The sequence below is a fragment of the Emydura macquarii genome, unplaced genomic scaffold (genome assembly GCF_026122565.2).
Source record: "Emydura macquarii macquarii isolate MOO-44397 ecotype Brisbane River unplaced genomic scaffold, CSIRO-AGI_Emac_v2 contig_1230, whole genome shotgun sequence".
Lineage (NCBI taxonomy): Eukaryota > Metazoa > Chordata > Testudines > Chelidae > Emydura > Emydura macquarii.
This window is the reverse complement of record NW_027131367.1, coordinates 12789476-12804325: the sequence shown is the minus strand read 5'-3', so window position 1 is coordinate 12804325 and position 14850 is coordinate 12789476. Positions and strand designations below refer to the sequence as shown.

The 14850-nt window shown below is 43.9% G+C and overlaps 2 protein-coding genes and 1 long non-coding RNA gene across 3 annotated transcripts in view; 1 reads left to right on the top strand and 2 right to left on the bottom strand.

The window, feature by feature from the left end:
• LOC137152686 (E3 ubiquitin/ISG15 ligase TRIM25-like) overlaps positions 1 to 1826 on the bottom strand; it is an 18745-nt gene extending 16919 nt beyond the window's left edge. The window contains exon 1 of the mRNA XM_067547519.1: positions 1699 to 1826. The gene's annotated coding sequence lies outside the window, so the exon portion shown is untranslated. The remainder of the gene's footprint in view (positions 1 to 1698) is intronic.
• Positions 1 to 3770, top strand: part of LOC137152688 (uncharacterized) — a 27607-nt gene extending 23837 nt beyond the window's left edge. Inside the window, exon 3 of the long non-coding RNA XR_010919571.1 lies at positions 1658 to 3770. This is a non-coding gene — a long non-coding RNA (uncharacterized lncRNA). The remainder of the gene's footprint in view (positions 1 to 1657) is intronic.
• KCTD2 (potassium channel tetramerization domain containing 2) lies at positions 2334 to 14850 on the bottom strand. The gene is made up of 6 exons (XM_067547520.1): positions 14432 to 14850; positions 11375 to 11483; positions 10522 to 10613; positions 9341 to 9436; positions 7020 to 7145; positions 2334 to 5934 (listed from the first exon to the last, which is right to left on the bottom strand). Exons 1-6 carry the CDS (start codon positions 14741 to 14743, stop codon positions 5905 to 5907), a joined length of 765 nt encoding a protein of 254 aa, XP_067403621.1. The 5' UTR covers positions 14744 to 14850; the 3' UTR covers positions 2334 to 5904.

The following is a 14850-nucleotide window of genomic DNA, read 5'->3' as shown; positions in this document are numbered from 1 at the left end:
TTGTGTGGGTCTTTGCGTGCTTGCTAGCTTGGAGGGCCTGTGAGGGCAGCATATTCTGTTGCTGGGTGATAACAGGGAGGGAACAGTACAAGAACGCCTAATGTTGAGTCCTTCTTAGCTAGGAGAAGGATGGTCACAACAGGACCAGAGACACTGGAATAAGCAGGAGTCACATCTGGAGTTTTTCCCAGTAGCACAGACTTGTAGCAGCCAAGCTCTGTCTCTGTTTTTGAGATACTGGCAGCCCACCAAGAAGACACAAAAGGGGCCGGGGTAAGGGCAAGAGGCAATGCAGGACCCCAGCTTAGGTATGGACAGTTCTCTTTAGCGCAGTCAAGCAGGTGCAGAGACCATATACCCCACTGGAAAGCCAGAAGAACCCCCAAAAGGCTATTGGGGAGAGGGCAAGGGACAACCATCCTCCTTCAGCTGAGTTACTCAGATTCATCAGGCTGAAAGCCTGTCAGGGAAAGACTGTATTTCAGGACAAATTCAGTTATGGACTAAATGAGCTCATCTCGCGTTGCAATCAATGGTGATTGGCTTATGGCAGGGCTGAATTTGGGCCATTTGCTTGCTACTGTAAAAACTGCATACAGAAGATGATAGTTCATCATAGCATATTTTTAAATACATTAAATCTTGTTAATTCCTTATAGAATATTCCAGTTGGCGGTGACCAGTCCAAACACTTACCCTGTGAATGGATGTTGTGTGTCTGCCACTGCGGGGGTAGAGATCATTTTATCGCAAAGTCAGAAGCCCCTGTACTCACCGGATCTATTGGGAGATGAGGTCACTCATGCCTCCCCCTGCCAATGACAATCTTCTGGTAACGATGCGGTTACATGGCAGTACCAAAGGCTAGCCCGGCGCCCACTACAGTGCCAAGTCGCTGGTTGGTTGGTTCTACCTGGCCCTTTAGCAGCTCCCCCGAGGCCTCCCTTCCTGTAGGCTGCCCTGCATGGGACAGCTGAGTTTTCTGGATGACATCATAATCCAAACTGTAGCTGCAGTGAACATTCCAGTTGTGATGTCATCAGCCCGCAGACTTCATTGGAGAGGCTGAGCTGTATCCTGCTGTGTCCTTGGAAGGAAGGAGTTAGACTAAACCTCAGAGGAGCAGCACAGGGTGGAGACGCTAGACTGGCCGCAGGCACAGAAATGTGGCATTGTTCTTTTCTGATGAGTTCTGCTTCTTAAAAGCTCTTGGGCAAAGCTCCAGACTCTACCGAGAAGCCAGTTCTGCTGCAAATCTGCAACCCAATCGTTCTTCCTCCCATACTGCACTGGTTCCAAACACTCCTGAACGTTGGGAAACTCCAGAGCTGAACTTTGTAGCCTGGGCCCCTCTGACTGTAGAATTAGTGAGCTGTTTTTCCCACATGGGTTCATTTTTATCTCATTGTGGTTAAAACGTAGCTCACAGTAGCAGCACAACTGGCTTGAAGTGGTTTCCATCATAGTCAGTCAGTTTTGTTCAACGGCTTTCAGCAACCCCACTATAAAAATCGTTCCAACACCACTGTGTGAGAGAGAGAAGTTTTCAAGCATACAGGCGGAAGAGCTTAGGTAGCTTGAAAGCTTTTCTTGCTCACTAACAGAACCTGGTCCAATAAAAGATAGGACCTCACCCACCTTCTCTCTCTCGTTCCAGGACCAAAACTGCTACAGCAACACTGCACGCAATGAACGTACCTGCACACAGAACCTGATGTCCTGGTCTGCCAGAGCAGTTAACATTTTGAAGCTGAAACTATTGCTCGCTGTGGTCTGTCACCTTCTGAGACAGGTTAGGGGCTCAGGCCAAGCTTTTGAGTTGTTTGCCAACAGCTCCTGGACCATAATCTAAATAAAAAATTTAAGACTTCTAGTTTAAAAGAGCTCTTAATAAACAGAACCCTAGCCTAGATGACCTGACAGATGCTGCTAGTTGGGGTGATTAGACACTATTAGGCAAGTGTTTAAAACTCCAGCAAGCCTCCTACCACTAAGGCTCCAAACATTGCTAACACCAGTGTAGGTGAAGTCTGGGAGAGTCTCTTGTGCTTCATGACATTCAGAAATCTGAGAAGTGATGGTTTTTTCCCATCATCTTCCCTTTTGATTTTTACCTGGTACTACAGCTGTGTACTGTGAGCTTTCACCAAAGCATCCTTCCTTCCAAGTGTGTGGTAGGCAGTGGAGCAAAACAGGTGTTCACCAACTTATGTGAAGAGATGACAGCCCATTTGAGAAGTCAATACAAACAAAGCAGCAGGACACAGGACATTAGTTCAAACTTCCAAACCATTTCAGAATCTTTAATGAAAAAAATTAATCACAGCATCTCAATCGTTATTCAAACACATTTAATAAACAGAGAAACAGTAGCAAAGGGCACGGACATGTGACAAACTGTACAAAACCTCTGGGTTTGCAGGCAAAACCTGAGGATGCGGAGCCCCCGGCCAAGCTGCAGAAGTCTGAGGAGCTGCGCACTCTCTTCTGTGGCTAATCCCCCACTTTCCCTCAGCCCACTCCCTCACCCCTGAGAAGATCAATTTTTAAAATGTGCAGAAACGAAGACACTTTGAGAAGGTTAATTCCAGTCTCACCGTAATGGAACAATTTAGGTCACTGGGGAAATTAGAAAAAAACACACGATCAGTTCCCAGTGCTAATGCTTTAAAGTCAACCTTCCCAAGAGATGCAAAACCCCACAGCTATCCATCAGACATCCTACCGCTGCTCCCTCTCCCCCACTCACCAAAATATACTGCCCTCTTTAGGGGCAACAGGACTGATTTGATGTACCTTTTTTTCTTCAGTTTGTTTGAGATAGTTGCGACAGAGCTAAAGGCAATGGAACGAAAAGCCCAGTCTCCAGCAGTGCAATGATGTAACTAGTGTGGAACGTGGAGACCAAGCGAGACCAGTTCTTGAGACTTGAACAGAGCTAAAGGTGACCTACTGCAGACAGTAAAGAGGAGAAACTCACAGTTGGGTGACCTGGGAAAGCATCCTGCAAGTCGTTATACCTATACGATTATAGGTTATACCTAAAAGAACCCATAGCCTCCCAGAAGATTAGAACAGTCCCTTCTCATCACTAAAGAACTTGAGATCCAGTGAGGATGCAAATGATAGGAATCACTTTCTACAAGACAACACATTCCATTGGATTTTAAGAAAAGGCAACTGGGTTCCAGTGGGGAATTAAATCCACTGACCAAGCCCTAACAATTCTTGCTGGAGAGGGAAGTTGGGGAGAGAACAGGATTTAATTTTTATCTTTTCTCCATGTAGCTGGAAGAAACATTCAATCCATTTAATCTTATACGGGGGACACTGCACTGAACTGGTCTCGGCCTGTTGTAACTACCACGTTCTTCTTCTGGCTCTACTGGAGCCGTTCCCTCTGCTGCGGAGAAGGTAGGGCGATAGCATTTTTCAAACGCCGATTCTGACAGCAGGCACTCCTCAGGCGGCCTTCACAAGGCATGGTGGTTTTGGTGACCAAAAAAAAGCAACGAGGTATCATTTTGTCAACTCAAACTTTACTGAGTAAAATGGCGTCCTGCTAAGGAAACCTAGCACTGCTTTGTGCCTACCAGCTTGACCAGCACTGACTGACAGGGCAGCTAAGTTATTTGTTCTCATTAGTCTGGTCTTTCTTGACTAATTCCCAACCTCCCCTCCTCCCTGGGGGAAAAAGATGGTGGGGTGAAGGCTAGTGTGATATGTGGCTTTTATGCTGCTAAATTGCATACGTAGATTTTTATTTCTCAGCTGTGAACACAAACTGATGATGGCTGGGGCTACAAGATACCCATAGATAAGAGCTATATGTACACATCACAGTGTTAGTTGGGCCCAGCCAAAGCATCTTGTCTAATCACACCAACACCATTTCACCACATGACACACAGGGAAGATGGGGGGAGAAGTAGTATGAAAGCTGGATTATTTTGTATGGGGTCACGCCAACTGAATGTCAACAGCCCAAAGCTGACACAATGTGAGTTCAAAGACATTTGGCACAGTTTGTTACCAAGACTAACTAGCACAGATAATCAACCCTCCTTCCTGAGAAAAAGGTGGGGACCCCAGTGGAGGAGGCACACTGCTAGAGCAGTGTGAGGAAAAGCTGGAGTGAAGTGTGGAGGGGTATCACTCTGAATTTCTTTACTGCCCCTTGTTCATTAACAAGGTCATCTATACTCTCAGCAGCCACTGCCCTCTGCCCCTAAAGTCAACAAGGAGGAGAGAGGATGGGACATTTCCCTATGCACAAAACACTGATAAGACCACTATGAGCCCAGTTCTTCCATGGAGAATCTCACACTCCTCAATCCAAACATGGAATTCTCTGGTCATGGCCTAATCCAGAAACTTCCACTATGGCCTTGCCAATGCCAGTGAATTCCGGTGTTTCTGGAACTTTGGTTCAATGTCAGTTTGGGACTTGACTCTAAAGCCCAGGTGCCAGAGCACTGGGCTATAAGGAACAAAGCCAGGAGGAAAGGAAAAACATGCAGATGACTCCTACAAAATTCCATTCACCAGATAGGAGAGACATGTCACTGCGTAGGGATGGCACAGACTCATTGAAGGGACTGGTGAGTCCAGTTTGGCTAAGATTAGAATTAAAGAGAGAGGCACAAACGAACATTTGCACGTCCATTCAAGGCATTCCAAAAAAAGTCACAAGTTGACACGTCACTTTGGACAAGAAACATTACAACACTTTGGCAACTTTCACCAACTCCCCCCCCCCCCCCAAAGTCTCTGCAATGCCCCTTGGTACTTTGGGCTAACCTACTGAAAGTGGGGTAATGAGAGGGCTGCAGATGGGGAATTGCCATATGTAAATAGTTTGGGAGGGGGTGGGACGAGAGCCCCTATTTGATGGATTTTAAAAAAAACCTACCTGTGTGCTACAGTACAAAATAAAGCCTGCCCTAACTCTTGCTGGGAGAAGACCGCAGGAGATCGAGGGAGTCCATGCTGCTGGAGACAACCAAAGCAAAGCTGAACGTGGCAGCAACAAGCTCCTAACTTTAGTAAATCAAGTAATGTCATGCCAGGCTAAGATAGAGCTGTGGCAAGGGACAGGAGGGGAAGTGGGACAGGATCTCTGTCACCACTTATCCAACATGGAGAGAATAAAGGACAGAACCATTTACTCTGTCACTAACATGGGCCAATGTAGATTTTTAAATATGTATGAATAGTGATGGGCTTTGGGCTATGCCAGGAGCCCCATATGTAATACCGCCCCCATTAGACAGAACACAACATTCTTCCCCACTAGACTTATGTTGTAATCAAACTCCGCTCTGACAAGTAACAAATACAAAGCAAGAATGAAAAATTTCAGTATTAAAAAACAACTGCCAAAGTTCTTGTTCTTGTCACACTCCTAAACCTTTTCATCTGATTTGTGTGGGGCTAGCTGGTGGGGAGGAGGAGCGCTGCAGGGTATCTCCAAGTTTTCTACTTGATAAACCCGGGCACATTGAAATGGCACAGCTCTAATACAAATCCTCTTTCACCTGCTCCAGCCCATTGGAGGTTGGGCTGACTACAAGGGCCCATGGACCAGTGCAACCTCCCAAAGGCTCTGACTGGGAATCCGGTCCAGCCATTGTTGGACAAATTCAATACAGCGCCGGCCAAGAAAACAAACATTTGGAAAAGGGACTATCCGACTGGAAGAGTCTCTTCTGTCCTTTGTTTCCGGGGATTAAGGGGAAGCCTTTGGTTTTGACCAGAATTATTCTCCATTGGCAGGACAGGCTCGGCTTTGCTTTGCGTTAGCTAGGTTACTGTACAAGAGCAAGGCTGAACTGCGGAGAAACGCTCTGCCCAGCTAGACTGCCCTTTTGACATCTCAGAGTATAACAGACCCACACACTTGGATCACATCCGGGATCCTCGCTCCTGAAGAATCTGAAAAGAGAAGGATGGTACAATAAAGGTTGGACTTGGACAAATTTGGATGTTAGTTCTCATGGTTTGAAAAATGCTATTTTTGTCAATAGAGGAAGGAGAATTGATGGAGGGAGGGGAATGTGCGAAGAATCACGAGTAGCCACTGGCTTTTACAAATGACTGATTTCCTTGGAAAAGACTGGCCTGTGCTCAAAATACTTGGCTTTTGGCCACAGTAAGGCATAACATTCTGCTGCACCTTGACAAATTTTTATCGTTTGAGGCTGTTTGGTGGGTGGGTGGGTGGGTGTGTGTGTTAGTTAGATACATAGTCTTGCTCCATAATGCAATTCTTCTTATGTTTCCACCCAGGGACCTCACCCACTCAGATTCAACAGCATGAACTGTGGAAGGACTTTTTAAAAAGTATATATTGCTCTTCACAAATGTTAAGACACTAATCATCACTTCTGTGAGGTAAGCATTATTAGCATTTTACAGCTGGGGAAACTGAGGCACAGCTTTTAAATGACCTGCCCAAGGCCACAGAGCATGTGACAGAGCTAAGATCGGAGTCCCTAATTTCAAGGTCCGTACAAGACCATGAAACTGAGTCTCCTTCAGAACCTTTACAGAAACTGTGGCGATTACAGAGTGATAAAACCCCTTCTAGAGACAGGAGTCAGTTGAACACAGGGAGTTCAGAAGGATGGTTTCATATTTTTGATATTCTGATAAAAGGTTGATCGAAGGAAAAAAAACAACCAACCCCCACTCCCTGCAATGTCAGTAAGTTAGGAAGCTCCCATTTTCCTAGTGGTGCTCTCTTCCCTCTTTTACACATTTAAAAAACACAGTTCACCCCCTCTTTCCCGTAGATCTATGGCTCAATATGAAATGTACAAAGAGCTTTGGGTCTGGATATATTTACTGTAATGTCTTATAGTAAAACTGCAAATCTCACTGGAGGACGTGGGGGCAGAGGGAGGAGTATAAGCGTGCGCAAGGAATAACTATCAACTTCGTGGCATCATTCGAGCACAGAGGAATGTTTTTTCTGTGCACAGGAGCATTTAAAGACAACTCTTTACCAGGCTTCTCACCTTTGCCTTCTCACTAGGTTCGATGACAATGCCATTGGTAGAGTTATTAAGCTCCCTTGAGACGACACAGAGGAATTCTGCCTGGTCCTCATTTCCGTAGTTATAGGAAGATCCAATGCTGATTAGCTGAAGAACAGGAAAATAACCAAGAGGATGTAAGGAATAATGCAGCAAATGGACTTTGCTCTGTCCTTGATATCACCTTGTGAGCTGTACCTGGCTGGCTGAACCCAGTAAGAACTAAAGTTTCAACAGGACAAAACTCTTGGGTACTAACTTCTGTTATAAGCTTTCCCGTCCAATGGCATGCATATGCTTGGGCCAATGACTGGAAATGCTAGAGAGCCCTCTGGTGGTGGCTGAACTCAGGGAAAATTCCAGACTTAGGCTATGTCTACATTAGTGGCAAATTTGCTGCCGTCAGATCGATTTTTCCGGTTAGATCGAGCAGCAGTGAAGACGCTCAATCAATCTGGAAGTCTATTAAATAAAACCACCGCCCCAAAAAGCATAGTGCTGTGTCGACGGGTATGCATTTCCCATCTGCAGAGCAGAGACGGCGTGCTAAACAAGTTACGAAGTCGATGGGAGTTACACAAGCTACTCTGCCTATACAAAAGGAGTCACTCACTCTAGATGATACATCTGTTTAATTAAACTCTATGAATACAGCTTCTGACTTTGATGCAGAAACACAGGACAGGCAATTTATTCGTCACAAAGGTAGATGTCATGATCCAGCAAGTAAAGGATACCTGGCAAACTAGCATAAGTGTTTTACAATTATTAAAGTGAGTCTGGACTAAAAGTGTAGTGGTAATTTGTATATCCCAGCCCTGCTCTTCAGGATGTGAAATCCAAGGGTGGTCTGAAGAAAAACAGTATGAATCTTGTCACCTCAGTTTATGACCACTTCTGTGTGGATGGATAGACTTTAGATTTAAGTTCTGCATAAAGAATTTTAGAAAAGAGCACCTCATACTTATACAAGGGATAGCTGTGTATCATTGTTAACTTAGAATAATAATCTCCACTGTTCTGCTGAGTCTGAAGGAGGATTAGCCAAGCTCTAATAAAGGAAATGTCTTGTACAATGAGTGAGCTTTAATGGTTGCATTGATTCATTGCTGAGGACAAAAGACTTGGTCTTAAGATGTCAATGGATTGGGTTTTTCCTTTGTATTTTACTACTTGACTGTCTAAACTATAATGAACTCAAACAGCTTCACTTCAGACCACAGCTCACTGTAGATACACAGCATCCATGTTAATTAGGACAAATCTATAGCTATCTATCCTACCTCAGCTACACTATTTATACTCTCACTAGCTCTCATTGAGCTAGTGTGAATGTGTACATGAGCAGGGGAATCACATTGCTAGCTCATAGTGTAGATATAGCCATAGAGACAACCTGTCAATTGGAATTCCCAACCTAGTCAATCCCTGATATCTGTTCTAAGACTATCAAGGAGACTAAATAGTGCCAAATGGGATATGGACACTCATCCACTGGAAAAAGGACACTGAACCATCACACTTGATTTTACATTAGGCACTGCACAACCAGCAACCACTAACAGATTTTGGTCACTACTAAACTGAGCTGGATTTGAACAAGTGATCTAGAAGTGAAGGCTCTATCTTATTAGGCCTATGAGCCATTTGGTGTCATTTTCATTCTAAGCAGCTGTTTTTCAGATCTATCTTAGCAGACAGTACAGCTACAATTCAGGCACTATCACGCAGTACTTTAATATGACATTAATATATAGACCAGTGTGGTGGCTTAAGTTTTGTACATCCACATGAGAGCTGTTTTTGATTTCTGGTATCAAATTTGGAGCAGATTTATGACCCATGCAACTCCACTGAAACAGGGCCAGAAAACTGCCGCATGTTTAGCATTTGCAGAGCAGGGTATTTCTCATGTGTCTCAACACCTCGCTGGTGCATGAAGGGTTGTGCTGCTGGGCTCTGAAGAAAATTGTTTTCATTTCTCCTGGATCCCATTCATTCTCCTTGGATTAAAGCTCCACATCGGGCCAGGAAAATGTGGGAGGAGAGAACTTCTCAAGATCTGACACGAATACAAAAGATCTCCAGGGAACATTATTTCTTATGAGTTCAGTGAGCTACTGTTCCCCTACCAGTTATTCCCTATAAGGCGGACTGACTCTGGATACAGACTATTTTTCCTCCCATGAGAAAGGAGTCGTGGGAGGTGCAGTTAAACAGAAATCTAAACTCATTCCATATGCTGTTCTCAAAATGCCATTCCTATATCTAAAACAAGGAACGCCCATCATTGGCAACAATACCTGTTCGAATTTCCATCCATCAGACATAGTGGATACCATCTGTGTGAGCTCTTCCTCTTGGCACTGCAGGACTCTGTACACGTGTTTCACAGGTCCCTAAAGCACCACAGGGAATAAAAAAAAAAAAAAAAAAAAAAGGAATTTTAAAGTCAGGATGGGGACTTGGTTTACCAGCATTTGCTTCCAGATAAGGAAACATAGCTGAGGTTTTAGCCTCTTATAGGGAAACCTGATCTGGTTCGTGCTTTGAGGATTATATTAGAAGAGGAAGACTGAGTTGCATGGACTTTCACAAGCTACTCTAAACAACAATTTTTTTTTCTTCTGACTGTAGCGAGGATTGAGGTGACATTGTCAAAAGCATATAAATGACGATAGGCGCACAAGTCCTCCACGTGTGTTTGAAAATTTTACTGTTCTAGATTTGAATCTATGAATTAAAAATGACAATTCAACAGCATCAGAAAGAATTGCACTAAAGAAATGCTGAGAGAAGATGCTGTGCTGAGGAGGCTTATGTTTGGAAATATTAAAATTGGAAAGGAGTAGGAAAAGTATGCATGCAGAGCTCATTTTGTAAACCTAATGGGAGAGGAAATCACGCAAGTTCCCTTTCTTAGGGTTGGCTTTAGGGAGAGAGCCACCCATGCGTGCGGGACATTACTACACAAAGAAAAGGGAAAGGGACTACACTAGGTACTCCCACACAATGTTTATGTAACTACATTTTCTGCCAAAATGCTATCACTGCACTTTTATTAATTACAAATTTATTAAAGCAAATCCTATTCTTTACAGGTGAAGCATGGCCCATGTACTTATAAGATCCTAAGTAGGTGAGCTAGCTAATCTGCTTTTTGGATCACAAAGTTATATATGTTGCTTTTCAGTGCTCATTTTCATGCCTTGTTTCAACTGATCTTATTTGCAGTCCCCTTCTATTCAATTGTTCCTCACCTCTACCTGCAAATATCAGGGAACAGATTTGAGAGCCTGTGCCTGTAAGCCACGAAGGATACTCTCTCTCAATCAGGTGCTGGATCTATCAAAGTATGGACTCCCAACTACTTGAGAGACTAGACATAAGTCTGCTTCCACGTGTCTCAGACCGCAGCACACTGTCCCTCTGTCACACCCCTATAAATAACTGAAGTCTGATGACATGTTTTAACGTGCATTACTTGAGAGGTTCTGTTCTCATTGTCCCGTATCCGCTCCTTCACCAGACGCACCAGAGATGCAATATTGTAAAACTCAGCTTCTTCCAGTACCCCTAAAAAAAATCCAAAAGCAGAGAAATGAGCTCTGAGTCAACAGAAAAATGGACAATTTTATCACAAGGATGCAGTGCATTGTATCAATTTGCAGTTAATTTTATATTTGCAATCTAGCCTGTATGTGACACAATAAGTGGATGCAGAATTGATGGTGCTATTCATCTCAGTCACAGGCTGGAAGAAAATGCTCTACACAACTGGTCATAGTCTCTTTATGTTAAAGCACATGATACCTAACAAAAGTTTGCTCCCCCTTCTCTAGGATGACAGAAACCCAGGGGGCGTAATAGGGAAATACTGCTCTTTTATTGGTGGCTTTTGCCAAAATAGGTTAAGCCGTCTCAGATCAATCTGTTTCATCATCTCAACATATTACAAAAAAGCTATTAACATCTCTGGACATACAGGACTGCAGTCTGCAGAGACAGAACAGGAGAGATCATTCTTAGAGAATGTCTCCCTCTCTTCCTCGAAAAGCACAATTTGCTGTTGAAAGCCAATGGGTTAAGGATAGGAAAGACAGCCTGCATTATGAGTCTAGAGGCCTCTGCTTCCAGTATATATCGACTTCATATTATTCACGAGTGTCTTTGTGGGAATTGAAAAGAAAACACCATATTATTGTGAAATGGAGCTTACACACAAGGCAGCATGTTAATGCACTAAGAATCCTCCACACCCAGACAAGCTCTAGGCAATGACTGGCAAGTCAAACAATGTCATTGGGGTGTTTCTTCATTCTGCAATAAATGTTTACCTTCTTCTGCCAGCTCCTTGTTTAGTATGAGTTTTCCATGTCGGAGGTAGTTCAGGATCGGACCAAAATAAGTGGGATCTCTGTCGATGAGATATGCTCCTGTCTCATCCTGTGAAACACATATAGGAATCAAGCTAGAAGCCCCTCTACACTGGGACTCCTAAAATGTCTAACTCCAGTGAAGCTGAATTGGTGCTAGCAATGATGGGAAACCTTTGCAAAATTTCTGTAGTGTAGACAGGTCAATGTTTGCGATGTTGAATAGTGTTTGGGTGGGGAAGGTCTTCATGTACAGTAGGGCCAGTCAGCTTGTCTACACTAGTTTTCTTTCTGCAACTTCTGATCCAGCATGAGTATCTTTTAAAGGGATGGTTAAAGTGAACTAGAGAAGTTGGTGTGTGGGAGCAACAACATGAAATAGATCATCCTGATCAAAGGAATTGGGTTTTCTTTCATGTAAAAAAAGAGAGGCAACTCCACAATTTTTTTTTAAAATAACCTCCTGTTTATACGTAAATGCCAATCACAAAATCTTATGTTAATGCCTAAACTCCTTTTTATTAATCTGAAACTTACACCAAGGCCAAAGGACTCCTTGGGAATCAGGCAGTCTCCAAAATACAAATTAGTTTCAGCTCTAAAACTCAACTACTCTGAAATGGTTCTAGTTCCATAAAATGCATTGTTAGAACAAAAATTCCTTGCACAGAGTCAAATCTCAGCTTATCATTCAATATACAGATTTTACATTTTATTTCAATTCACACTCAACCATATTTCCACAGACACAGTCCTTGTTAATCTTTATTTCAAATATCTATCTTATTATACCATGCTGGATTCATCATGTCCATATGTACCAACTAATTTTAAAAGTGACTACTGTCACAAATATCTGCTCCTAAAGTAGCAAGTGCTACTGATATGTTTAGAAATAAATAATATTTCCAGAGTGCTTTACAGACAAATAAGATAGTCCTTGACCTGAATATATTACAACTTTAGGGCATAAGCTTGCAAACTATCTCAAGGGAGCAAGCTCACTAGTCAGTGGGAATTGCTCATAAGAGTGTTTGCTGGAGTAGGCCCAATATTTAGACAATGTGATAATGGAGAGCAATAAAAGATTAGTGGGATTGGGGGAAGGGAGGATATGGATTACAATAAAGTAATGTGTTTATATCTACTGCTATTGAAATTTTAAAAATATTTTTGATAGTTTATAAACTAAGCCCCAAATGCTGCAACTGGATCCATGCACACAGACTCCCCACCTAGGCACCTTACGGGACAAGTGCTTTTTCATGTAAGTCAAAATAAATAAAAATGTAGGGTCATGTTAGCACTCTCTCAGCACTGTGACAATAGGGACAAATGTTATTCCTCCTACAAAAACTGCAGTCTTTTTATGTCAGCCTGCTTTTTGTTTTGTAACTTGTTCAATCAGAAAACAAAAGAATGCCTCTGAGGAAATTAAACAAAATAAAAGGCACACACAACCCAAGCCTCACTGCAAATGATTTAACGGTTTGCCTCTCCTCTGGAAAACATGTAGCTTTCCAATCTATGCATCAGACACTTGAAGCACCTCTTTATTTTTCCACTTCTTAAAATCAACATTGCAATAGAAAGTTATATCTATATCACAGAAGAGTGGCAGGGCACTGCACTACATTATAAAATTATCAACAATTAACAGGTGAAAGAAAACATTTCTCGAACCAAGTTTAATGTGTTGACACAATAACAGCACAGATCTATTTGAAATTTGATGCAGTATTGATTCATAATCATTACAAGCAGTCCTGTTTTTAAACACCATATAATGGTTCAGCTTCTTTTGTTCATTGAGCAATTGAGGTACTACTGAGACTAGGGCAGTCTGCTTTATAGCAAAACTAAGTATGGATATTTCTGAAGCCCTTTCTTACTTTCTACTGAGATATAAATACCTTAATAAACATATTACTTGACAAACAGGAATTTTACATCCTGATTAATCTCATGGTTGGGAAGAATGAGTTTACAGAGAGATTAGATACAGAATTAAATAAAGAGTGTTGTGAGATTTATATAAAGAATATTATAGAAAATAAAGATTGCAGTTACCAACATAGTGATTTATTTGTGAAATTGCCAGTGTGGGTAGGAGGTTGAAATTAGGGTTATCAAAGCTACAGACCAAAGTAGCTGTACTTAGTAAGTAATAAAGCAAACCACAGAATATAAAGAAAAGGAGAAATGACAAATATATTCCTAGGCTGAGACAAGTTACTGAATAATCAGATCTAGAGAACAGACAGGTGTTTTATAATTGATGAGGTCTTCCCCTAATTAATTAGCCTTTATAAATAAGTCTTTTTGGAAGGCTGGTGTAGCCTAAAGGATGGGGGGGGGGGGGGGGATGTGATGCACTTGTATCTGTGCTGAGCATAGTGAGTGTGGGAGACATAAGCGAGTGTTGTGAGGGGGGGGAATAGCTGAAGTAGAGGAGTACGGGGAGGATAATAATTTGTGTGATGTCTAGCTCCTCATCTTTCATAGCAGCAGATGTAGCAGAGGAAAGATTTATGCTCACAGCAGATGATCTGGATGAGAGGGGTACATGCTGGATGAATGAATGCTCACAGCTTCAAACCCTCTCAGGTTGTCTGATCAAAGTTGGAGACAAAGTTGTCTCCCAGCAGTAGCACAAAGCCTAGATAGGTGTGTGTGTGTGAGGAGCAGGCTGTGAACGGAGGGGGAGTTAGAGATGGTAGGGAGATGCAGCACCCCCAGCCCATTTTGGGGGCTGGTAGTTATGGCTCACACGGGTTAAGCGTGGTTGTGTAGGTAGACGCTGCAGTGCACTCCTGCTATGGCCTGGCAAGAGGGGAGCTACTGACGGCTCCGTATCTCTAGCGGGAGGCAGGTTAGTCAGTTGTCGGGGGCAGGGAGAAAGGAGGTTTCCAGGAGGGTGCGATGGGGCTTTTGGTCTCCGTAGTTTACAGGGCATCTGGGAGGAAGACGTGGGGGGTTTCCACGGCGCCTGTGGCCCGCCCCGCGCAGCCCCCTCACCTTGTCCGAGCCCAGCTCGGGCCCGTCCTGGCAGCAGAGGCGGCATAGGAAGGACTTGGGCTCGCGACACAGGGTCTGCCGGGTGCTCACGAAGTACGTGCCGCCCACATTGAGCCGGACCCACTTGGAGCCGGAGCTAGGCCTGTCGGGGACGGGCGGCTCGGAGCTAGGCGGGGACAGCCCCGCTCCGGAACAGGCAGGCCCGACCAGGCGGGGGCTCGGCGGCCCGGGGGCAGTTGGGATGCCCCCTAGCACCGGGCTGGGCGTACGGCCCCGGAGCGGCCCATTGCTCGTCGTCATCAACTCCGCCATCCTGAACTGTGACTTCCTGGGGAGGCCCAGGCAGGGGCGGCCACGCTCGCTCAGCGCCGGGCGGTGAGTTGGGGCCGCCACCCGGCAGCCATCGCCTCCCTCACACA